Here is a 24749-nt window from a genome sequence, read left to right as displayed (position 1 = left end):
AACCTTACCTGCGACCTCATCACAATAGCCAGCATCTGAAGTCTGCAAAGCAACATTTGGATACAAAAGAGTTGTGCTGTGGACAGATGAAATTAAAAATGAGCTCTTTGGCCACAGTTGCCAAAGGTGTGTTAGGAGAAAAAAGGAGCAGCCTTCGATGAAAAGAACACCTTGCCAACTGATACGCATGGGGGTGGAAATATTGTGCTTTGGCTGTGCCAGTGGCACAGGAAATACTGCACGGATAGAGGGAAAAATGGATACCACTAAATATCAGCAAATTCTGGGTGAAAATATCCTGCAGTGAGGTGAGAAAAGTGAATCTGAACAGAGGCTGTCTTCTACAACAGGACAATGGTCCAAAGCAGACCTCAAAATCCACCATGAACACAATCTGAAACATTAGGAACGGCTCTCGAATTCCCTTGACTCTAACATCAGCGAAATCTGTGTGTAGATCTGTAGTAGATCTGAGCAGATCTGGATTTGGACTTGAAACTTTCTACACTTCACAGACAGGATTTACAGGCAGTGTAGCGTGACAGCGACAGTAGGTCATGTAAAAAGACTCTGATATGGAATTCTCTTTTAGTGGTTGGCTTTTGCAATACACCTACACTGATTTACAAACGATTACTTTTGTTATTATCAGTGCTTGCTCGTAAATAGAAATGTTGTTTTATTTTTCCCTTATAGTAAGCTTTACATAGATGCATACAAATGCATACAGATGCATACAAATGTATGCATCTGTGCAAATACTATTTCTGGATCAGGATGTAAGTGCAGTAAAGGCCTCCTAGCTGCAGAGGCGCTGTTTCACATCACGATACACTTTTATTTCAACTGGCAACGCACGCGGAAGGAAACCCGCCATTGAAGCAAATTCACAACGTGAGTGTTTCGTTGAATTACACTCTATTAAAAGGTGCATTTTTTTTCTTCTTATACCTACCGCTGGTATTTTTTTTGGAGGGATGGCGTACAGAGGACAAGGACAAAAGGTCCAGAAGGTTATGGTGCAGCCCATTGTATCCTTTTCATTGCTGTGAACGACGGGCGCGGATGAATTGGTTGCTACAATAATTTAGCAGCTAGGCTAGCCTTAGCTCGTTAGCTGGCTAATCATCCCTTTTTTTCCGTGAAAAGTGAGCAAGGAAAGACTTTTAATGGAGCTATAGGGTGTTACAAAGTATTATTTCAAGCAGGAGATTGTACGTTGATTTGAAATACTTTTGCAAACAGTTGTGGTTCATTGTCATGCATTCAAAGGGCCGGTATGTAGACGTACCCCCGGTAAAACCAGTAACCTTAGCACGCCGAGCTCCATACAGCAGAGCCGAAACAATTAATTATGCAAAAAGTCACTCCACAGAAAAATTCATCTATTTTGATAGATGATTCATCATTGAACTAACAATAACATTCCCTAGTTCTAGCCGCTCAAATGCGAGAATATGCCGCTTTACTTTGTTTTATGTTACTGTACATTGAATATCTTTTGGTTTTTTACTGCCTTCAAAGTGCTTGGACAAAACAAGCAATTTGAAGACAACATTGAAGACTATTTTATGACATCTTATTGCTCAAAAAATCATGACTTATGAGAACACCTGTATATTGCACCTTTTAATTACAGGGGCTTCATAGCAAATGATGTTGAAGGTTTTGGGTTTATTCTTTTGTAGATGTTCTTGTTTAGCTCACTTCATCTGGATTTTCATAGGAGAAAGTAAAATAGCCTAGTCCTAAAAGAGCTCATTTTATTACTGAGCGAATCACTAGTAATGAAAATCAGTTTGAGTGAAGTGGAGACAGTACCTGTGACCTCATTAGATTTTTACAGTGTATTGCTGTTCAGATTACTGTGTTGCAGAAAGCTTAATTCCAGTGTGGAAAAATCTCACATGTTGATCAGACAACATTATCATTAACCAGTTATGTTCAATATCTTGGTCCTGTTAACATTTGGCTTCTATCAGTGTGTTTGTGTTGAATTTGAACTGAATTTCCTTAACTCCATCTATCAGAACCTCATTTTCAGGTATCTACAAAATGTAAGTATTTAGTTCAACCTCATTTTATAATCTACCCTGATTTGTTTTGTGTTGTCGGAATAAAATGGAATTCTCATCTGCTGATTTTGTTATTCTCAGCGCTCACGCATCCAGGTCTGGTTGTATGAACAAGTGAACATGCGAATAGAGGGCTGCATTATTGTGAGTTTTCTTTTTGCACTTCTTTTTGCTCTTATTTGTTGCTTGTTTCATTTTATTGAAGTGGTGTAACAATTGAGTAGATTATTATTTGATTTCCCACAGTCAGTTCATTAACATATAGCTAATGGACAAGATAGTGTAAACACTGAACAAGTACAGTAAATTGGATGAAGGGTCCTGGAGGAAATTCTGAGACCCTGTCCACACTAAGAAAAATCTGATAATGCATGTTAACATGGTAAGCGAGAAGCAATCTTTGTCCACACCGGGATCTTAAATAAGTAAAACCAATTGTGGAAGGAATGACTTCTACCTCTAAAGGTGAATAGATATTACTGCACTGTGATTAAACTGCTATTTTACGCTTGTGATCATGAAATAACAATTTTCAGATGGCATAAATATAAACCGAGATCAAAGAGGTGACTTTTAATGTTCAACCCAACAAATAACATAATCATCAGCTTGTTAATCTAGTCTAATGTAAATAAACGCTGTTGAAAACTGTGAACTGTATTTTAAACAAACTCACCGGCTTGTTCCATTTGTCATAGCAAATTAGGCCTTTTTACGCACCGAATCTTAAAACCACTACAATAACTGGGAAGGCATCCGTTATTTAGAATCTGACTCCATAAATTGCAGGATAGTGCTTGTGGACCATTATGAACACAATTCCTCCAGAGCTTTACATGAAAAGATCCACAGACTTTGATCACTCACGATGAGTTACTGGATGAGTTACTTTTGAAAATTTTGTGTAAATGGAACAAGGGAAATGCATGAATCCAAGGTGATACATTGGGCTTGTTGCCACAGCGATAAAGACTTATTTTACTTACTATTGATTATATACCTTAATATCAAAATCAACTAAAATACAAAAATTATAATAAACCAAATGCGAAATGTATATTTTGTTAACGTATTATCAGCTTAACAGTTTACTGAGGGGTTCAACAGCGCTTTATTTTAGTCTACCGGGTGTTTTTGGCATACTGTGGCATTGCACCTTATACAGATGTCTTACTCTGACAGCTGCATCAGGGCATTTCTGCATTTCCTCTGTTGCATCCAACAGTGTAACATCAACTACAATATAATATTCTCTTGTCTATCGCTGTGACTGTCACATCCCCCTTTACTGCCTCCTATCTAAGTAATGGACCACTTTGCTTTAGCAAGATGTTTTTGAGCATCTAATTTTATGTCAAACCATCCCCTCTTTATTTCTTTCACAGTACGGGGCTACTCTAAAAACATGATGTGGGTGGTTGCACTATTAATGTTTTTTTGGGTCTCCTAATATGATTGCTACACTGATCAATTCGTTACTTGATCAGTTGCTTATTTTCAACAGCAGGACTTGAAGCTGGTGTGAAGTTCTTGTTCTTGCTCTTAGGTGACATGTTTATGAACAAAACTTGCCCAAAAACGGAGTGTAACACGTGGTCTTATAGCTGTTTCAGGGCACTGTTTATGCTAATGATCAAATTGCACTAATGTGCACATTATAATGAACAGGTGGCATTAATCAGGGGGGAAAAAGCAATTCATATCAAGTTTTTGCAGTTGGTGAATTCAGTAAGAGCAACCCTCACAGAAAAAAGTGAAAATGTTCCTGCATGAGGTCCATTGAAACAAATTTTTGCTCTCTGTCGCAGGGTTTTGATGAGTACATGAACCTGGTTCTAGATGATGCTGAGGAAGTCCACATGAAGACTAAGAACAGAAAACCACTGGGTAAGAGTACACCCTACATCTTGACACCAGTTTTTTGTAGCTTTCACAGATGTAATTACTGACCTCAGTTATGCTGCTGCACAAAAAGACCCTTTTCAAAGCAAACATTTGGGCATGTCATAGCAAGAAAGGCACAGTTTAATTAATGTCATTCTTAATGAGTGCATTCCATGAAGGTGAGCTAGTTCTGGGGTGCTGGTATTGTGCATGCTGGCAGACAGGTTAGGCTTAGTGAGACACTTGATTGAACTGAGCCATAGTTAACAAAATTAGTTTCACCTTTGTTTTTCCTTCTATGACAAATCAAAATGTCTTCTGTGGAAAAAAGGATGGGTGTTTACTGTTCAGTATAGCAAAATAAACTCAATAGCCTTTTCTATAGATTACATTTGTTTTAAATCAGGCTTGGGTATTATGACGTGCCCAATAAAGGCCATGGTGATTGTTCATCAAGATATGCTGTATGTATAATTTTTTTTTAAATCAAAATGATTACATATGGAATACTTTTTCTGCAAATGTGTGTGTGTGTTTTTTAAGATGAAGCAAAGCAAGGACAAAAGGGACTGACATGTTAATTAAATTCACTTTTAGGCTGTTATCAGGATAAAATTTTTATTCTGATATCTTTTTTTCCTCCAAAATACTTAAGTGTGTTACTTGCAGTGTTGACATTTTTTTTTTCCCTGTGGTTATCTCAAAGTTAGCTAAACGTTTTTTCGATGACTGTGAATGTAGTAAACCAAGTGTAGATAAATTTAATCTCAAGAAATTTATACAAACACAAGGAATAACTTGCCTCGCACCGACTGATGAAGTATCATGTTAACTACCCAAGTGAATTTTCTGTTTTCAAAATGTTGCTCAAAGTGTCCATGCGTGATTTTTGGTGGGGACTGCTAGATTTCTTCATGAAGCCCTTTTTTGGATTGTATGTTACCCAACAAACACACTTTAGCTGTGAGGGGAAAGGCTGGTAGAGAGAAACCAAACATGCTACTGATCCTATATGTTTTGTGGTACTAAATTCCCTCTCATCTTTAGCCAACCTAGTTTGACGCTCACTGCTTTGTCTAGAAGTGAACTGACACTTTGTATCTCTTTCCATCCATCATCTTCCTCTTCTGATCCACCTCCACTTGGTTTTCTCCCTGTTTGCTCCTCTTTGTCCCCCAGGGAGGATCATGTTGAAAGGAGACAACATTACCTTGCTGCAAAGTGTGTCCAACTAGGACAATGGAGACATCCACAAATATTACTTTTCCTAGAAAAAATTATTTTCTTTTCCTTGTTTTGTTCTTTCAAAAGGTGCTAAGTCCTTTTCTGTTTGTATAACATGAATATTGTAATTGTTTCTTTCTACTGCATGGATCCCTTTTGAGAATAAAGTTTGTTTTTCTTACTACTGTTGTCAATATTTTTAACTTATCCCACTGTAGATATTTGTAACCCTCAGTTGTTCATGAATATTTAGGTCATTGGACTACACTGTCATCTATTGGCAGACAGCAGTATTGCAATGTACTTATATAGGTCAAACTCCCAGCTCCAAATACACCAACAGGACAAAGTACATACTTGAAAGAGAATTAATTAACCTTTCTTTGATCTTTTTTTGGGACCTTTTTGTTATAATGTTATATTTAGTTTTGAGAAATACAATAAGGGGTTTTATACTTTTGGTACAGTATAATGCAAGTAAATAGGTTAAAAAGACAATCACTGCATGAAAGCAGGCTTAGTCAAATGCAATAGAACGTGTGGATCAGAATTCAAGTACATGTCCAGATTGTACATGCTCTCTACAGGCTACCATGTAATATGTATTACATTTGTCAAACTTGATATAACCCATCCATTTCTATTGAGTGAATATGGATGCGCGGACAAATTCATTGACTGAAATTTCTCGTACAGAGCGGGGTAAAACACAATTGACATCAAATACTGTACTTACATACAGCACTATAGCTGGGGATAAGTTTCATTTTAAGATATTAAAATAGTTTTAAGTCACCTGTATTCTTCAATGCTGAAACCACATACAACCGTAACTGTTGGACCATTTACATTTTTTTTTTTTTTTGGGGGGCCTTAGTTTAAGGAAATTAGCCTGGTTGTAGTAAAATTGATTAACGTAATTACGTAGTATTTCCCTACGCAACGCAACGTGTCCCTGTTCTGTTGACTGGGAAGCCCCTAGCGCGGAGCTGCCAACGCCCGGCGTAAAGACACAAATAGAGGATACGGTAAGGGAAAATTGTATTTTTTTTTTTCTTTTATTTGGATGTAATTGTGGTTAGTTGTTAGTTTGAATGTTGCCAACATCATCTATGCTGTACATCCGTGGTACATTGGCTGTAATTGTCAGTTTAGATATGTCATTCAGCAACAGCATCCGCTAAGGTTAGCTCAGCTAGTTAGCTAGCAAGCCGGAGGACAGTAGTTTGCAAGGCAGGCACACAGTACCTACCTGTAAGATTGGACTGGTTAGTAAATTAACCTTGTGGGACTGTGTAGCAACCATATTTCACATCGAATGTATTGGTGAGTTTAGTGAAATGAGAATTTTCGAATTTGCCTTTAAGCAAAGCCAGTAAATCGCAAAGGATGCAGGTAGTTACTAGCTATCAGTTAGCTGCTTAACGAGCTGAATAAAAAAAAAGGCGTAACAAACGCTCGGTTAGTATTTTTTTTCTTCTTAATCTAAGCAGGGTCTAGGAAATAATGTTTGTGTAGCGTAATGTTTAGATGCTAATGAGCAGGATCACAATACTGACTGGCTAAAAAGAGGGACAGCTAGTAAGTTAGTCGTGAGTTTAAACAACCGGCAGGAAATTAGGCCAGATTGAGGCCGGGGATGTGGCCGAAATACAGCAGCTAAAGCTAGTGCATCGAGCTAACGTTGGCTTTTACTGGTAGCCATCTCTTCGATGCCATGTAAAATGTTTTTGTTAAGTGGTTAGCGATGATTAAACGTACAGGCTGATAGTAACAGTTTTTCACACCACTAGTGGTTGCAAATTTAAACGTCATAAATTGTGGTCGCGCTAACGTAACAGAGTCGATTTTTGACAACTCTTAATATATATTAGGTAGATGCCACAGAAAATTCTTGATTTCTATCTCACTTGAGGTCTGCATGTGTTAGGTTTCAAACGGCCAAAAGTCCAAGGATTTTCCTGGGCTTGAGCCCATCGCCGAGTCTTTGTTCAAGATGAACTTGGAAGGAAGCTTTGAGCAATCATTGAGGAAATGTTGTTAAATCCGATGTAATGCCAGTCACAACATTGCAGCCTGAAGCTGTGAAGATGAAGTGATGCTTGAATCTGTGGCTGATAGACGTATTCTGTTTTCAACAAAAATGCACACTGCTTAGATCTGATGATCTTATCGAAGTTGTGCAAAATTTCTGACTAGGTGCAGCGTCTAATATACAAAGTACATTTCAGATTAGGAGCTTTATGTTATGGGGAAATTGCCACATCAAACTGAATCTTAGCTGCTTTCACTACTAGTCTTTAAACTGGCCTGCCCTCAGAGCGCTTGCTGGCCGACAAACACAAATGCATGGATTAAGTCTGGCGGCATTATTTCTGCTGTCGTCACCCTCTGTTGCCCATGGCCATCGGCTTACTGAAGTGTTTAGCTTAGAGTTTGTTAGATATTTCTGAGTTACTCCAATTAGAAGACGTTTTTAGATTTTCTTTAGTCACACACACAGTAGTTGCTTGAAAAACACATACTTCATTTCATACACTGTTGAATGGATGTAATAGTAATCACGATGCAGTGAATCCAACTCTTCTTTCACTGACGAAAGCGGTAAAAGGATTCATCCTGACAATGGCAGCCCTTGCTTAACAATTGGTTTAGTTTGGGCCTAAGGCAAAGCTTTCCTTGGTTTTGTTTGTTGGAATGTTGTAGCTTTCTTGAATATTAATCTTGAATGTCTGTCTAAACTTTGGAGATCCAAATGACATTTAATATTGTCACTTTACATGTCGATATTTTGGAAAAACAGTGAATTATGCGCAAAAATGACAAGCATGCAGCGCCTAATCTGCAAGCAAAAAGCGTGTGCTGCAAAGATTACGTAGAGCTGAGGCTTTCAAGTATTATTTTTAACAAATTTGATCAGTGAAGCTATAGATTATTTTTGTTTAATTACTTTGTTCATAATTTAATCACTTATCCCTCAGATTGTAAAATTATGAAAGTCACCAGAGCACATAGTCTTTTTTAATGAAGTCCACTTAACAGACAAAACAAATCCAGTATTAACTTCATAATGATATGCAACAGAGAAATTTACACAAATCGGCAGCTGAAGTTATTTATCAGTGACCAGATTTTCTGTTGGATCAGTATATTATACAGTTACCAGCCCAAGTGCTAGGGAGTCCATATGCCCTTTTCAGACATGCAGTTTGCTGCAAAAATGTGCTGGCAATTTAACAAGTTGTGTTCATGTTCCTTGCGGTGTGGGGCAAAAAAAGCAAAAAATTCCCCTCCGAGAACCTCATTTATCAAATTGCTAGCCAAGCCAGTTTTCAAGTTCCTTTAATGCCACCTGCTTGCTAGCTTCACCTGCTGGAAAGTTTTCTGAGAGGTCTACTTTATCCCATCCCCCCTCCATTCAGGTGCCACAACAAACCAATAGAAGTCACGTCTACAGTAGCAGGAATGTAAACCCTCACTGCCTTCCACCGAAAATCGTTGGCAGTTGGCATTATTATGCCACACAACCAAACTAGAAGTACAACAACTGAGAATCAAGGAGAGGGTGCAGGTTCTCAGATAACTACTAGTGGGATTAAAGTCGGCTTTATCAGCCGTCCTGCTTGTTGGATGTTTGGATAGCCCCCCCTACCCACACCACCTTTCTAACGTTGTATTAGAGGGGTGTTTGTCTGACCATTTCTGTAACTTCCCAAAACCGACAATCATTCACACCCACTTCATATAGGGGAGAAAAGTCTTTTTTTTTTTTTTTTTTTTTTTCCCCATTCTTGACACTGCTACTTTTGGCACTTCTCGTGTACACCTGAGTGCAACACTACTAATGTCTTTCAGGAGAGACTCTCTGAAAAGGTGCCCTGTTATCCCTGAATTTAAAAGATATGGTGTTTTTCCCCACTCTCTATGACGGACGTCTTTTCACCCTGTATTCTAGTGCGGTCGTTTTGAACAATTATAAACCCTTTTGATTTCAGACGTGGTCAGATAGCATGTCTTACAAACTAGTTCTGACAGAGGTTGAACTGGCCCTAAAACCCTTTCAGACTGTAAAGCAACATCCACCTTGTCCTGCAAACATCTTACTGCAACAAACACATCAGCCTGTCATGTTTTCACAGTTAATATGGAACTTGATAACAGCTTTATGTTTAGAAGTGGAAAAAGTCTCAGCTAACAGATAAAAGAACAAAGGAATATTACACATTCCTCGTCTGAGGAACATACAAGGGCATGAAAAGGTTTGGTCAAAATTTCTGTTACTGTGAATAGTTAATTGAGTAGGAGATGAACTGATCTCGAAAAGGCATAAAATTAAAGATGAAACATTCTTTTTAATATTTTAAGCAAGATTAGTGTTATTTTTGTTTTGTACAGTTTTAGAGGGGGAAAAAAGGAAAGGAGCACCATACAAAACTTTGGGCACCTCAACAGATTTGAGCTCTCAGATAACTTTTACCAAGGTCTCAGACCTTAATTAGCTTGTTAGGGCTATGGCTTGTTCACAATAATTGTTTGGAAAGACCATGTGATGCAAATTTCAAAGCTTTGTAAATACTCTGACTCCTCAAACCTTGTCCCAACAATCAGCAGCTATGGGCTCGTCTAAGTAGCTGCTAAGCACTCTGAAAATTAAAATAAATTATGCCCACAAAGCAAGTGAAGGCTCTAGGAAGATAGCAAAGCGTTTCAGGTAGCCGTTTCCTCAGTTTATTATGTAATTAAGAAATGGTAGCAAACTGGCACATTGGAGGTCAAGTTGAGGTCTGGAAGACCAAGAAAACCAGAACCCCCGTTTGACTACAAAAGACATTCAAAACATACAAAAGACGCTTTACTGTGCAGTGCCACCTGCACAAATATGACCTTGATGGAAGTCATCAGAAGAAAACCTTCCTCGCCACAAAATTCAGCATCAGAAGTTTGCAAAGGAAACGTCTGAACCAGCCTGATGCATTTTGGAAACAAGTCCTGTGGACTAATGAAGTTAAAATAGAACTTTTTGGCTGTCACGATCAAAGATATGTTTGGGGGGGAAAAAGGTGCAGAATTTCATGAAAAGAACATCTCTCCAACTGTTAAGCAAGGGGGTGGAACGATCACGCTTTGGGCTTGTGTTGCAGCCAGTGGCACGGACAACATTTCACTGGTGAAGGGAAGAGTGGATTCAATTAAATAATTGCAAATTCTGGAAGCAAACATCATAGTTTCTGTTTTTTTTTTTTTAAATTAAAAAAAAAAAAAAAGCTGAAGATGAAAAGAGGATGGTTTCTACAACAGGATAATGATCCCAAGCACACCTCAGAATCCACAATGGACTACCTCAAGAGGCACAAGCTTTTGATGGTTTTGCCATCAAAAATTTGTGGATAGACCTCAAAAGAGCAGTGCATGCAAGATGGTCAAACAATCTTGCAGGTCTAGATGCCTTTTGCAAGGAAGAAGGAGTGAAAATCCCCTGAACAATAATTGAAAGACTCTTTGGCTACCAAAAACATTTACAAGCTTCGATACTTGCCAAAGGGGATGTGAAGTACTGACCCTGCAGGGTGCCCAGTCTTTTGCTTCAAGACCTTTTAATTTATTTTGAAACTGTAAAAGATGAAAATAAAAAAAGTAATTTTGCTTTAAATATTTAAGAAATTTGTCATCTTTAATTTTATTACTTGTGGAAATCAGGTCATGTTTCACATGTTTAACTATTCACAATAACAGAAATTTTGACAAGGATTGCCCAAACCACTTTTCACGCCACTGTAATTTTCCATAATTGGCACATGGAGGATTGTTTTGGGCTTAACATAGTGAGCTTGTCTAAATATTCTAGTATGATGTGGATTGTTTAATTGATTTTGTCTACTAGCATCCCCTATAAAAATGCATATATCTTTTATATATCCCTTGTATAGGACATGCCCTATACAGATGCCCTAATCTTTTTGCATCTGCATTCATTCCTATTAGCTGCACACTTTAGTCTATAGTCCGGGTCACTTTTATTGAGCCTTGAAGAAACTGGCCCTTAATCAAGGTTGCAAGCTGTTTAGTTTGTGCCTCAGCCTGGGCTGCCTCCATAACTGTAATCTATTAGCTGGCCGTTACCAGAATCAGATGTACTCTTTATATCAATATTCTACCCTGACAGCTTCTTGGACAGGAAAACTCTGTATTTTTTGATCAGGTGTTTACTTGATATGATTTCATTTTTTTTTTTTAATTGTAGTTAATATGAAAAAAGTTTTTTTTTGTAAGGAAATCATTTTAATAGTCAGTAGCACTAAACATTCAACCACATATAATATAAAGGCCTATCTAACGTAATGTCAGTGTACTTTGCAAAGAAACTAATTTGTTAAAGTAATCAGTGCGTTACATGAAATTTTGTGGGACATCCATCTGTGTTCTGTTCCTTTTGTTAAACCATGTTCACACTGTAACACTTGCTGCCTGCAGTTTTTCTCCCTCCTGCTTCTCTCAATGAAACCCCCATCCTCACACAGTGGTGCAGAGCTCTGCAGTGGCTTAGCGCTGACACGCTAACTTATTGAGGAGACACAGGGGAATACTGTGGTCTACATACTACATAGTGTGTTGTCTTAAAATGCACACTGCATCAAGATGCACCGCGTTGTTACAGACAGATTCAATGTCAACGTTAATAATTGTACTCATCTTTACAGGCCCTTTTCATTGAAGATATATTGACATGTGTAAATAATCCAATAAATGATGGCTGAATTTAGGGCTGCAGCCATGTAAACTGTCAGAAAATATTGAAAAATGCCCATTAAAATTTTCCACAGCCCAAGGTGGCATGCTCCAGTTGTTTTGTCTGACCAACTGTCCAAAACCACAAAATACTCAGTTAACTGATATACATGACAAGGAAAAGATGCAGATCCTCTCATTTGAGAAGTTAAGCTCATATAATGTTTGGCATTTTCCAGGAAAATTGTGGAAATGATTAATTGATTATCAATATAGTTCCCAATTTATTTTCTGTTCATTTATTAATCAACTGATATTTTCAGCAGTAGCTGAATTCCATGTAACCGCTTCAGTTTAAGGGTTCTGGCACTGCCTGCTGGCTCACAGTCACACTGTCATGGCCTATTGTCACACTTAAATTGAACAGAGCCATCATTAATGTCATTAGTAACACCTGTTTTTTGCTACTATGAAACGTCCAAATGCTGTGAAAAAGGCTTGTTTAGGTTCCGTGTAGGCATTGTTATTTTATAATATAGTCTATGTGCAGCTGAACAGGTGACCTTTAATTATCACAGCATTGTTTGGATTCTGAAAATTGTCAAATTGTCATGTAATGAGTTTAATATTATTTTCATTAGTGTTCACATCTGATGCAAACCAATGGTTTGATTGGATTTCCATTCTGTTTCTTGGGAATTTTGTGGAGGGGACAACCCCAATCTGTTGTTTTTTTTTTTTTTTTTTTTCCTTCCACATTTCCTCCACCAAAATACTCTTAAATCTATGGTAGCACAACCACAGCATTTGCAGTGCCTTTGTGTGGAGTACATTGATACTGTGTTACTTCCAACTTCCATTAACTCTGTGTTTTATCGGGGAGGTCCAGTTATTAATTGGTGACTGGATGGGTTTATCTCACCATAAACTTCAGGTGTCTAGTAAATTATGAGACTTTCACGTAGGCCTTGGATCACAGCAATATTCAGATTTAGGCCAGGCTTCAATTTTACAGTTATATTAAAGTGCCATCTGGGTTTCAGCTACTCAGGGTATCCCCCAGAAAACTGGTTGGTCCTCACCACATTCTTTCTTCTCCTTCCGTATGTCCTGCTCGCACAAAATGTCCACACAGTACAATGCACTTCTCATTTAGATCCAAGTAAAATGGACTAAAAATGGACCTGAGGAAGATGCAAATACTTGCGCAGTGAAATGCTTAATGTTACATATTTGTGTATTTAGTTATTTGTAAAGACTTGGTTTCATGTTTATGTTGCAAAACAACTGCAATTACGTCTGCTGTGATTCAGTGTTGTAAAACGAAGCATAAAGGCCAAAAGGGGTGTATTCTGTGACTGTACAGTGACATTAACTAATGAAGTTTCCTCTCTGTTTGTCTGTTCCAGATCTTGAATGAGTAGTGAAGACTGTAAAACACAGCTATGCAGACCATCAAGTGTGTTGTAGTTGGGGACGGTGCTGTGGGTAAAACCTGCCTGCTCATCTCTTACACCACAAACAAGTTTCCCTCTGAATATGTACCTACGGTAAGTGTGTGAACGGCTGTTGTCAAATAGTCACGGCTGTGATTGATTGACAAGACTTCAACTCACGTAAATGTAAATATGGTCAATCTTTGCTAACTTTCTCACAGTTGACAGATGATATCCCAACTTCATAGCTGCATTTTTAATTGTTATGAAGTTACTTCAGAGTTAGTCAATTTCTTGGTGTTTATATGATTCTGGTTACCCCCTCTGTGCTACCTTGCTGCACTATCTACAAATATTTAAGACTGATACTCTGGTTAATATAACTAAATACTGTTTCAGTATGTATTCAGTATTTGTTTCATTCTAGTTTCATTCATAGTTCAGAACAGGATCTTCAGTTTGGAACATGACTGGTTTCGGTTTGATAAACCCTATTAACCAAATAATTAGGCTCTATTAATCTAATTACAGGCTATGTGTATCAGTCTTTCAGTCGGGTTAGCCCAGCTGGTGTCACTGATAATTGTAAATGTAAATTAGAAGTCTATTTTCTTCACTACACTTAACATGTACCAAACCATGGTAAACCAGTTTTGACCACCTCTGGCAAGATTGAGGTTCCTTTGGGAATGCAGCTAAAACAGTTTAGAGCTCTATTGAATAATATTGACAAGCAATAGATATTTACTCTTTAAACAGAAAATTAAATATATATTTAAATATCGACACTATATTTATCAAACTCTAGTGGTAATAGAATGTATACATACTTCACTACTTTATAATCACTAACCATTGGTTGTGGTCTGTGTGTTGTAGGTGTTTGATAACTATGCTGTAACTGTAATGATTGGAGGCGAGCCCTACACTCTGGGCTTGTTTGATACAGCAGGTATGTCTTTTCTTTTTCCAACGTACACTTGTTTAGGTCTGTTCAGCCAGGGTATCCAGTTTATATAACTAGTGCCTATTAAGCTCTTGTCATTATATACTGTACATTTAGTACTGTAGTATTTTTATGAAATAAAATGGAAATCATAGAAAATTTTTTTTGAGTTGTCTTCCTACACATTCTATACACAGACTAACTTTTGTGCATGTAAAGTGTGTTAATGTTTTATTTTAGACTAAGGTGTGCTTCTGTGGTTTTGGTGCACTGCCATATTCTGCTAACAAAGATATCCCACTTTTTCCAATGTGTCAGTGATAGTAACTCAATTGCCAGACGGTGCGAGCTAAACATGTTTGTATGTGGTTTCTCCAGGTCAGGAAGACTACGACAGGTTACGGCCTCTGAGTTATCCTCAAACAGATGTCTTCCTTGTCTGTTTCTCCGTTGTGTCCCCCTCTTCCTTTGAAAACGTTAAAGAAAAGGCAAGTATACCCCCTCCTCTTTTTCTTTCCACTGGTGTTGGCTGTGAATTTTTTTCACGGGGGGGGGGTGTCGGTCAAAATCTTAAAATAATCATAATTATGACTAATTAAAATGCCCCCTTAACAATATTTTAACATCTTAACCACAATTTAACATTGTGATGTGCATTTGATGTCATTGTCAGTTTTTATTAGTAATTGTAGGAGTTGGCCAATCCATACTTACATTTTTAATTAAATGTAATATCACAAAAGTTTTCATCAGATTAAAGGAGGACTTTGTAAAGTAGTAAAGTACAAAGAGTGTTTTGTAAAAATAATGCTTGCTCATGGCAGACCTACCAGAAATGTTGGCGCAGTTGGTCCCGTGTGTGTCTCTGCCATGACTGTTTACATGATAGCGTGAGCAAATAGAGCAAAAGAAGGAAAAAATGGCCGATACTGGCTGAAAACAATATTGATCCAAAGTCCCAAACCACTTCTGGGTTAGCTTCTGTTCTATTTGCTTTTGATTGTCAATGTTTTTTCTGTTAGAGGCTATCATTATTGCTCTTTTTAAAAAGCTGAGACAAGATGATTAGTTTTTCTGTCCAAATTCCAATATAAATGGGTATCCATTACTGTACTGTACAGAAAATCTGTCATTTTATGTAAGATGAAATAAACAGTTTTGTTGGCAATCATCAGCTACAGTTGCTCCAGAGTACTTCAGACCCCTTCGCTTTTTGCACACTTTATTTTGTTGTAGATTTAATTTTAAATGGAAAAAATTGCCATTTTTGCCCATCAGTCTACACTCAATAACCGCTAATGACAAAGTGAAAACATGTTTTAGACATTTTTACAAATTTATTAAAAATCAAAAACTGAAATCTCTTTTACAAAAGCTTTCAGACCCTTTGCTGTGGCAGTCCAAATTGTAGTCAGGTGCATCCAGTTTGCTTTAATTATCCTTATGTGTTTAGAATTTAATTGGAGTTCACCTGTTGCAAACTGAAATCATTTGACATAGTTTAAAAAGCCACACATGTATATAAGGTCCGACACTTAACACTCCATGTATTTGATTTTTAATAAATTTACAAAAATTTCTAAAAAAGATGTTTTCGCATTGTCGTTGTGGATTGAGTGTAGATTGATGGGAAAAATTTCAATTTAATCCACTTACAGTTAACTCTACAACACAGTAAAGTGTGCAAAAAGTGAAGGGGTCTGAATACTTTCTGAATCCACTGTATGGCTCTCCTGGCTCTAAAACTTGGACATGATCAGAACCTCATTTGTGTAGTTGAATGCTAACAAATAATAACTTTTACTCTTTTAGTTTGTAAAAATAATAAATTGCTCAAAAATCTTCTGTCCAGTACATTACTAGATACAAATTTAGCAGCAAATATGGACATAACAGAGAATTTGTGTGAAGAAAATATATTATCTGGCAGAAGCTAGAGCTTAGAAAGGAGGTGGTATTTTGGCTGTGAGTCCGAATAATTTCTGAAGGAATCTTTACATTTTTCTGATGGATCGGACCTTCACTGAAAGTGACAATGAATTCTATTGAAAACCTGATCTTAAATGCATGTGACATGGTGTGTTGATTGTTGCATAACTCTGGGTTTGTGTATCCAGTGGGTTCCAGAGATCACCCATCACTGTCCAAAGACCCCCTTCCTCCTAGTGGGGACTCAGATTGACTTGCGGGATGACCCATCAACTATAGAGAAGCTGGCCAAGAACAAGCAAAAGCCCATCACTCCGGAGACAGCCGAAAAGCTGGCAAGAGACCTCAAGGCTGTGAAATACGTGGAGTGCTCAGCCCTCACACAGGTAATATACACTTAGATATGTGCATATACAGGACTTACAGTCTCACGCAGGCACACATACTCTATCTCTCAGACACATACAATTCACACCATTATGGCAAGAACTAAGAAAGTGGAGGAAAGAGGGACATGTTCATATTTCCCCTTGGCCTTTGCATGCTGTGGTTGATGAGTTTTGTTTTGCATGTTTGTTTGGTTGATTGACCGTTCTAACTGGGTGGTTTTGCTAATTATAAATCATCAAATGTTTTCATATGGCTTAAAAATCCTGGTTACAGTAAGCAGTCATTTAGTTGTATTAGTGCTGGTGAAGAGAATAGTGTAGGCTGTAAGCAGAGTATGTAGTGGAATCGGTAGCTGATCAGATTGGACCCTTGTAGGGTTTGACATGTTCTCTACAAGCCTCTCCAATATAAAAGCCCAGTGGGACACTAATCTTGTCTGTTGCACAATTTTCCTGGGAGCATCCACGCAGAGTGGATCTGCTTCCCACACCCAGAGTTAAAGGTGGGCTGGTAGTGTCTGTAGTTTTAGAATGGGCACGGTGAAGCATTGAGGGATTTGCATTAAAAAATAAAAATAAAAACCAATAACTTAATGACAAATGGCCTCAGTTTTCCAATGGGAGGTAAAATGTCTTGTGACATGTGAAAATGCTGTTATTGGTGAAGACAAATACATAACTTTTTTTTTTTTTTTTTGGCAAAGGGGCCATGGTTATGCAGGTAAGCCTACCGATAGCCTCTTCGGTAGCATGGTAGCATGTCAGCCTTATTTTTCTGTTTCACTATTTTAGTTACATGTTTTTTAATGAGAATTATAATGGCCAGTGTGTGATTACATCCAACAAATTATATGCTCTCACTGGAAATGGTTAAATGGGGCAAAAAATAACAGCATGAATTACTGTAAAATTCAGATTTATTTTGTTCTTGAAATTGGATTTAATACTCAATACTTGTGTTGGGTTGTCTGATTAATAAAGCAGTCAATGCTTTTATGAGCTGTTCTGCTTGAGTACTTGTGTTGGTATTGATGGATTGAAACTCGAGGGGAGCAAGCAGAGAGAACATGACTCAGAGGAGAACATATGAGTTAGACCTCACTCAGACAGAGAACAATAGTGTTGATGGAGCTGAGCTGTAGCCCCCAACTCCCCGTTCTGCTCCTTCCTTCCTCCCTCCCTCCCTGGCACTACTGTTACATAGCTGCTGATGTCATTTCCTGTTTCCTGTCAGAATCTCAGCACTTGGTCCACACCTCACTTTCAGCCCACTGTTGAATGACTGCCCTCTCTCTTTGCAGTAGAGTTCAACTCAACACTATTGTAATTCACTCTTCATCTTTGTACCATGTGTTACCTTCACACAGTCATCTTGCAACTCTTACACCATCTTTCTGTATTTCACACATACTTTCCTGCTTGTTCTGCCATGTTCCTCTTATCCTCCTCTTCCATCTATCTCTTTCTGTGTTTGCTGTGCTAACTGTGCTGTTGTTCTCTTCCTTCTCCTGTTGTTGTAGCGAGGGCTGAAGAATGTATTTGACGAAGCTATCCTAGCTGCCCTAGAGCCACCTGAGACGCAGAGAAAGAGGAAATGCTGTATATTTTAAACTCTATGTGCCACTTCTCTCATCTCATGTCTTCCTCCTCTGATCGCCATTATTCTCTGCATTTTTCATTCCTTTACCCCATCTCTCTCCTTTCCTCTCTACCCCTCACTCTGTCTCTTTACATGTGCTGCTTTTTAAATCTAGACCAGTCTCAATCTCAGCCATCCCACTAACCACTCCATCATTCTGATACCGGTCTAACTCTCAATACAAACTACTCTGTATTGACAGTGCATTCCAACTAATCTCTGTCTTCTGGCCTGATTCGCTCAAGGCCGTTTCTGCACTTCAACGACTTGTTGCCTTTTCTAACCTGTAACTGCTGACAACTGGTTAGGTGTGGTAACGTACTTTATATCTTATTCACAGAGTGGTTTATGTTTGCTTAGTTTTACATCATAAATCTTGTAGGTCACCAGTGTAACATTTTTAGTTTTCCCACTTTGACCCAGTGCTCATTAATGTGGCCCTTGGCCAACAGTAGAGCCATATTTTACAGAGGATGTAGGATGTAATTTGGGATGTAGCCATTGTTTTAGTTAGTCTTTCCTCCCTGTCTTGGGGTCTATTCCAGAAAGGAGGTTTAACAAACTCTGAGCCTAACCCTGGATTCTGAGTTGATGGGCCCTGAGATGGGAAACTGAGTTATTGGTTCCAGAACAGCTGATCAGAGTCAGTTCAATCAACTGAGTACGTTCACTCTGAGTTAAGCAGGTGCCAGGTTAAGCAAAAAAAATGCCATCATCAGTGGAGCTCCGATAATGCCATTCACCATGGCAACAGGTGAATAAAGAACAGAGCTTCCATTTTAATCCAGTTGAGCTAGAAGATTAATGTTTGGTAATGCACACGTATCTTTACAAAACAGCAGCAGTGAAAGAGCCTGAGATGGAGGAAAGAGTCAATAAGTGAACACTGTTACGTTTTATTCAGCGTAGGCAACTAGACCACATCATTTTGCAGGCTTCAATTTCCTTAATGAATGCTAAAGTGCTGAAATCCTACTGTTTGTTAGATTCAATTTTTAAATATATTCATTCACTTGTAACGTGATGACGACAAAGTGCTGGTGGTAGCTGAAGATGAAAATATAGATCAAACAGGTAGACACAACTTTATAGATCTATGATATAAGCTCATAGCCTGACCCAGTAACAGCCTCATGACTTTGGTTGCAGTTGAAAAAGCATTGAGCTTAAAACTGAGTGCAAATTTTCGGATGTCCATTTTACATTTAAAAATCTTGCTCAGCAGCATTTAATGACTATATTTCAGACTGTAATAAATTTAAATGTAGTGATTGAAATGCTGTCAAAAAAAGGTCAGACTGTATGCAGCCTATATTCAAAAAGTCACTTTTTAAAAACCACATCTAGTCCAGTTTTTAAATGTTTGTCTTTTGAGCTGCACTACAATCATCTTCCCTCAGAAATATCACATAATATACAGTCTGATATGATAACTATGGTAGGAATGTCCCATCAGGGCGACCATTTACCAGTCACACCATGAGAAATGATTATTCATAGATCAGTGTCTAAAGCTTCACACAGATTTTTGCAGCAGTTATTGCACGGTAAGTGTTTCAGTGCAGGGGAAATGATTGACAACTTGACAGTTGGGGTAACACACTAATGTTCAGTCGGGATTTTAATCTACTGCCAAGGTAAACTTAACACGCTCCAATACGCACTTTGATAACAACTGTATGAATGAGAAAATGGAACTCGTGTTGACAGAAACTCGGGTTTTTCACTGAGTAAGTTACCATGGTAACTGACTCCGAGTTAAAGTAATTTCAGTTTCTGAAACAGAAAACCCGGAGTTTCCCTCATCTCAGGGTTAACAAACTCAGTTTTTTAACTAAACCCACTCAGGGCCCTGTAGTAGTATTTAATGTGGGGAGGATTTGGACTACAGTAAGGGCGGTGGATTTACATGGCACCACACTGAGATTCATCTCAACACTAAACAGAGCTTCCATTTCTAATGCTAATGTATTTTTTGTACTACCGTTGATGTATGATAAAGCAGAACTTGGAATCTGACTATGGGTGATATACAATACATTCAGAAAATATTTATACCCATTCCCTTTTTTTACATTTTGATATGTTGCAGCCTTATGCTAAAATTTTTTAGCTAATTTTTTTCCCTCATTAATCTACACTCAATACCCCATAAGGAAAAAGGGAAAACAGAATTTTAGAAATATTTGCAAATTTATTAAAAAGGAAAAATGAAATAACACATTGACATAAGTATTCAGACCCTTTGCTATGACACTTTAGCTCAGGTGCCTCCCATTTCTCTGAGATGTTTCTACACCTTGATTGGAGACCAACAGTGGTAAATTCAACTGATTGGACATGATTTGGAAAGGCACACACCTGTTTATGTAAGGTCTCACAGCTGACAATACATATCAGAGCAAAGACCAATCCATGAGATCAAAGGAACTACCTGCCTGCCCCGAAGGTTCCCCTTCCAACAGGAAAATGACCCTACACACACAGCCAAGACAACGCAGGAGTGGCTTAGGGACAACTCTGTGAATCTCTTGAGAGACCTGAAAATGGCTGTCCACATACGGCCCCGATCGAACCTCCTTTAGGGGATCGGCAGAGAGGAATGGCAGAAAATAACCAAATCCAGGGTTTCAGAGCTTGTCGCGTCATACCTAAGAACACTGGGGGTTGTAATCGCTGCCCAAGGTGCTTTAACTGAGTACTGTGTAAAGGGTCTGAATACTTACGTCAGATTGATATTTCAGTTTTTCGTTAATAAATTTGCAAACATTTCTACAATTCTATCTTCATTTTGTCATTATGGGGTATTGAGTGTAGATTGATGAGGGGAAAAAAAATTTAATGATATTAGCACAATGCTGCAACATAACATCAAAAAAGTAATGGGGTCTCAATACTTTCTGAATGCACTGTGGGACTTTTAAATACTAATGTCAGATATAGGGGGTGTTTGGCCATTTTGTCTACATAACTTGATAAACTTTTTCCTGTTTGTTAATATAATGATACTGTCTTATTGATTTGGTTTATTGCTAAGCTACATTTGCTGTTTCTTTAAGTTGTAGTATTCTGAGAAATGTTTTTTGACTTGTTTGGCCCAACCTTCTCTATATATGACATTATTGTGCCATTAACTGTGGTGCATATCCTGCTATCTTGGAAGTCCAGATAATAAAAAAGCTATGATTGTGTGAAATGACCTGTGAAATTAATTAATAAAGGACAATAAACTTGCTCTCATCTCTCTGGCTCCCTTCTTTTCCCAGTGCTTTGTCAGAGAAGAATTTAGCAGGGTTAGTTGACTGAGTTAAGCAATGCTGAGGGGCTTACTGGTTTACTGCATAGTGAAGCACTGTGTCAGAGCAGCTCTGGTTACTTCACATGACCAAGCTCATGGTGTAAGCAGCTCTGCTCAAGGGCAAATACAAAGTGAGAGAAAACAACCACCTCATAAACTGAGCAGTTAGTTTGTGGTGGTTATTTTAAAATGTGTCTTTTCTATGTTGAATCCTGATGTCCTCTTGCAGGGAGTCAGTCAGCAATTTTGATCTGACGAGTAGAGCCAGTTAAGTCGAGAAAAAAAAACCCCACAGGAGGTGAGGGATAAAAATGGTCATTCCATTTTTGTTTTTGCGCTATAGCATCAGGGATTATGCTGTTTTTCCTCCACTTTCTTGTTTGACTTGCCTTTGATTTCAGCTGCATTTAGCACTTAAACACGAATGTGATATATGTTGACTGCTGACACTTGGTCTCTGACATGTCTCTCACAACTAACTGAAACAACCACATTTAAAAGAAAACTCTCGTTGTTTGATATAGATCTGTTTTAATTTGCTTGAAATCATTTATATCTTCGTTGAAATTTTTGTCCCCAACAGCTCTCTCACATTCTGTTAGTTATGATAGCCCACTAAATTATGTTCAATACTGTTTCTGTTTTCACTTGGTTATTTTTCTTCTGGTAAAGCTGATATTGTGGTTCCCCTCAACCTTTTTCATTGTGTGTGTGTGTGTGTGTGTGTGTGTGTGTGTGTGTGTGTGTGTGTGTGTGTGTGTGTGTGTGTGTGTGTGTGTGTGTGTGTGTGTGTGTGTGTGTGTGTGTGTGTGTGTGTGTGTGTGTGTGTGTGTGTGTGTGTGTGTGTGTTTGCGATGCCCCCTCATTGAGCCCGTGTGTTATGTGTTTGTGTTCACAGAAAGGCCTAAAGAATGTGTTTGATGAGGCGATATTGGCTGCACTGGAGCCCCCAGAGCCCAAGAAGAAACGCAAATGTGTGCTGCTATGAGAGGCTCCTACCTTTTTCAAAGCACGCACATGACACATCCACACATCTTAAATACATACACACACACACACACGCCCCCCTATCCCCACGACCCTTTCCCTTGCTCTGCTAAGGCTGGTTGACAGCATTGTCTTCCATAGGGAAGACTAGAAAGAAAACAGCCTACCAAGTTTCAGATGATTCTCTGCAATAATAAGAAGCTTCACCCCCAAGTCTGAGTTTGGGAGAGAAGATGAACCTAACCTGGCCAACAGGCCACTGTGGGCTCCGGGCAGGGTGGCATAGCCTCGGACGGTGATCCAGATACCAAGCTTACATACAAGTAGAATTCATTCTGTTGAGCTTTTGATAGGTTGATATTAATTCAGTCAGTGTTGTGGCCTAATCAACTTTTAGAAGCCCAGCCGTTTAGTTGACCTCAGCAACTGTAAAGGTTTCATGGATATAAGCCCCACCACAACCCCTCCCAGCTACCCGATTGGTGGCTGCTCATGCTGCTGGTCCTGCGCCCTCTTTTGACGAGCACACTTATCGTCCGATTCCCTACGTTTGTCAGCACTACCAGAAGAAATGCAAAGGGTAGTTTCGTTTGCCAACAACCCCTTTCCCCTCAAACACATGACAGGTCTGAGGTATTTATTCCACGTTCCAGATAGACACACTCTCAACCACTAAGAAAACTGTGTAAGTCTGACAGGACTTGGTAATTCAGAGCAATGGGACTAAAACTCCTCACAGCTCTCTCTTTGAGGAAACTGGTAAATATTGCCATCTACTATCCAGTCCTCTTAGTGTGGACTTTCACAGTGCAGAGTCACAGTCAATTTGGAGTGTGGTAATCACTTGAAAAGCTAAATGCATCCAGTGGTAATGGGTCCACTAGTTGACCACAGGAATTGGCCTTTTAGATGCAGGGAACTTAAACAGTGTTAGCAGAACAAGCGGTGTGTTCTTCATGCGTTGCCAGGGACCAAGGGAGAGTAAAGCAGCATACTGTTTTAACATTGTCATCACTTTACAGTTAGAATGGGTACAGCAGAGACATCCATGTAAAACAAATGTTTCTTGGCTGGAGTTCCGTATTTAGAGAACTGATCAATGAACAAGAATTTCCACCAGATTTCTGTGCTAGGTCAGAATTTGGTGCCTTCCTGTAGTGGGTTGTATCCAGGCTGAATGTCTGAGATGTGAAGGGCTGTCCTGTCTGTTGTACCCATTCCAACTGTGTGGTGCTGCATGTAGCTGAACCTTGGCCTCTGTTCTAAATGATAGGTTTAACAGATGTAATTATAATGTAAGCTGGCACACAATGTTGATGTAGGCTCCAGGTGTTTTTACCAAAATCTTTTTTTTTCTTCATTATCTGTTTGTGCTGTTTTGTTTTTTTGTTTTGTTTTTTTTGTTTTGTTTTTTTGTTTTTTTTTGTTTATTTTCTTTTTTTTTCTTTTTTTAAAATTTTATATATATAAATATATAAAAAAGGTTGCTTTCACTCCTTTTACATTAGGGGTCGGAACTCATCTGAACTCTTACCTGCCAGTTCATACCAAGAAAACCTATGATTGGTTTAGTTGAATAAAAACCTCTAATAGCAGAGAGACTGTTTGTTAAAGATTATTTGTGATTGGTTGGTTCTTGTTTTTTCATTACTGGTGGCTTAGAGTTGAGTTGACATCCAGCCCAAAACAGTATAATTATTATAACCTGTTGTTGTTTTGGTGCAAAACCAAATGCTTTGTCTAAAGTCTTTGTTCTTTGTATATGCATTCTTTTCAAAAATATTAAACTTATACCTTAATTGCCTTTACCACTTTTCCCTTGCCATTCTTTTTATTTTTACTGCGACTGGTGAAATATAGAATAACCTACTTATAACCAAACAATTGTTTTCATGACTGGAAAATTCCATCTGTTTGTTACCTTGCTTGTGATAAAGTAATGCCATCAATGGACAAGTATTTTTTTTAAATCCTCTAACGAGGTATTATTCTCTCAGAAGTTGCAAAAAATCAAAAGGAAAAGCATGCATATAGGTGGACCTATAATTTAAAGTGGTTTACATGCCATTTGTACATATAATTTTTCTAACAACAATATAAGTCGGATTGTTCCCTTTCCATGTCTTGGTGGCAGTTTCTACTCCAAATGTTGGGGGCATCACTGCTGGATGATGTCATGGCATGTTCAGTCAGTAGGAGGTGCTGTTCACCCAAAC

The 24749-nt window shown here is 38.3% G+C and overlaps 2 protein-coding genes across 3 annotated transcripts; both read left to right on the top strand.

The window, feature by feature from the left end:
• The first annotated feature begins 821 nt into the window (after positions 1 to 821).
• snrpe (small nuclear ribonucleoprotein polypeptide E) lies at positions 822 to 5365 on the top strand. Its single transcript, XM_040158592.1, has 5 exons — positions 822 to 1031; positions 2031 to 2057; positions 2157 to 2219; positions 3884 to 3962; positions 5139 to 5365. Exons 1-5 carry the CDS (start codon positions 978 to 980, stop codon positions 5192 to 5194), a joined length of 279 nt encoding a protein of 92 aa, XP_040014526.1. The 5' UTR covers positions 822 to 977; the 3' UTR covers positions 5195 to 5365.
• A 716-nt stretch (positions 5366 to 6081) lies between these two features.
• Positions 6082 to 24341, top strand: cdc42 (cell division cycle 42). 2 transcript variants are annotated; one of them, XM_040158734.1, is made up of 6 exons: positions 6082 to 6211; positions 13319 to 13459; positions 14225 to 14297; positions 14670 to 14779; positions 16409 to 16606; positions 22445 to 24341. In XM_040158734.1, exons 2-6 carry the CDS (start codon positions 13355 to 13357, stop codon positions 22532 to 22534), a joined length of 576 nt encoding a protein of 191 aa, XP_040014668.1. In that variant the 5' UTR covers positions 6082 to 6211; positions 13319 to 13354; the 3' UTR covers positions 22535 to 24341. The 2 variants fall into 2 exon arrangements, with proteins under 2 accessions (XP_040014668.1, XP_040014669.1); XM_040158735.1 differs by lacking the exon at positions 22445 to 24341 and adding an exon at positions 18130 to 20383.
• Positions 24342 to 24749: the final 408 nt, after the last annotated feature.

The sequence above is a fragment of the Xiphias gladius genome, chromosome 21 (assembly GCF_016859285.1).
Source record: "Xiphias gladius isolate SHS-SW01 ecotype Sanya breed wild chromosome 21, ASM1685928v1, whole genome shotgun sequence".
Taxonomy (NCBI): Eukaryota; Metazoa; Chordata; class Actinopteri; order Istiophoriformes; family Xiphiidae; genus Xiphias; species Xiphias gladius.
Note: the sequence above shows the minus strand (reverse complement) of the source record. Positions and strands in the feature narration are given on the sequence as shown.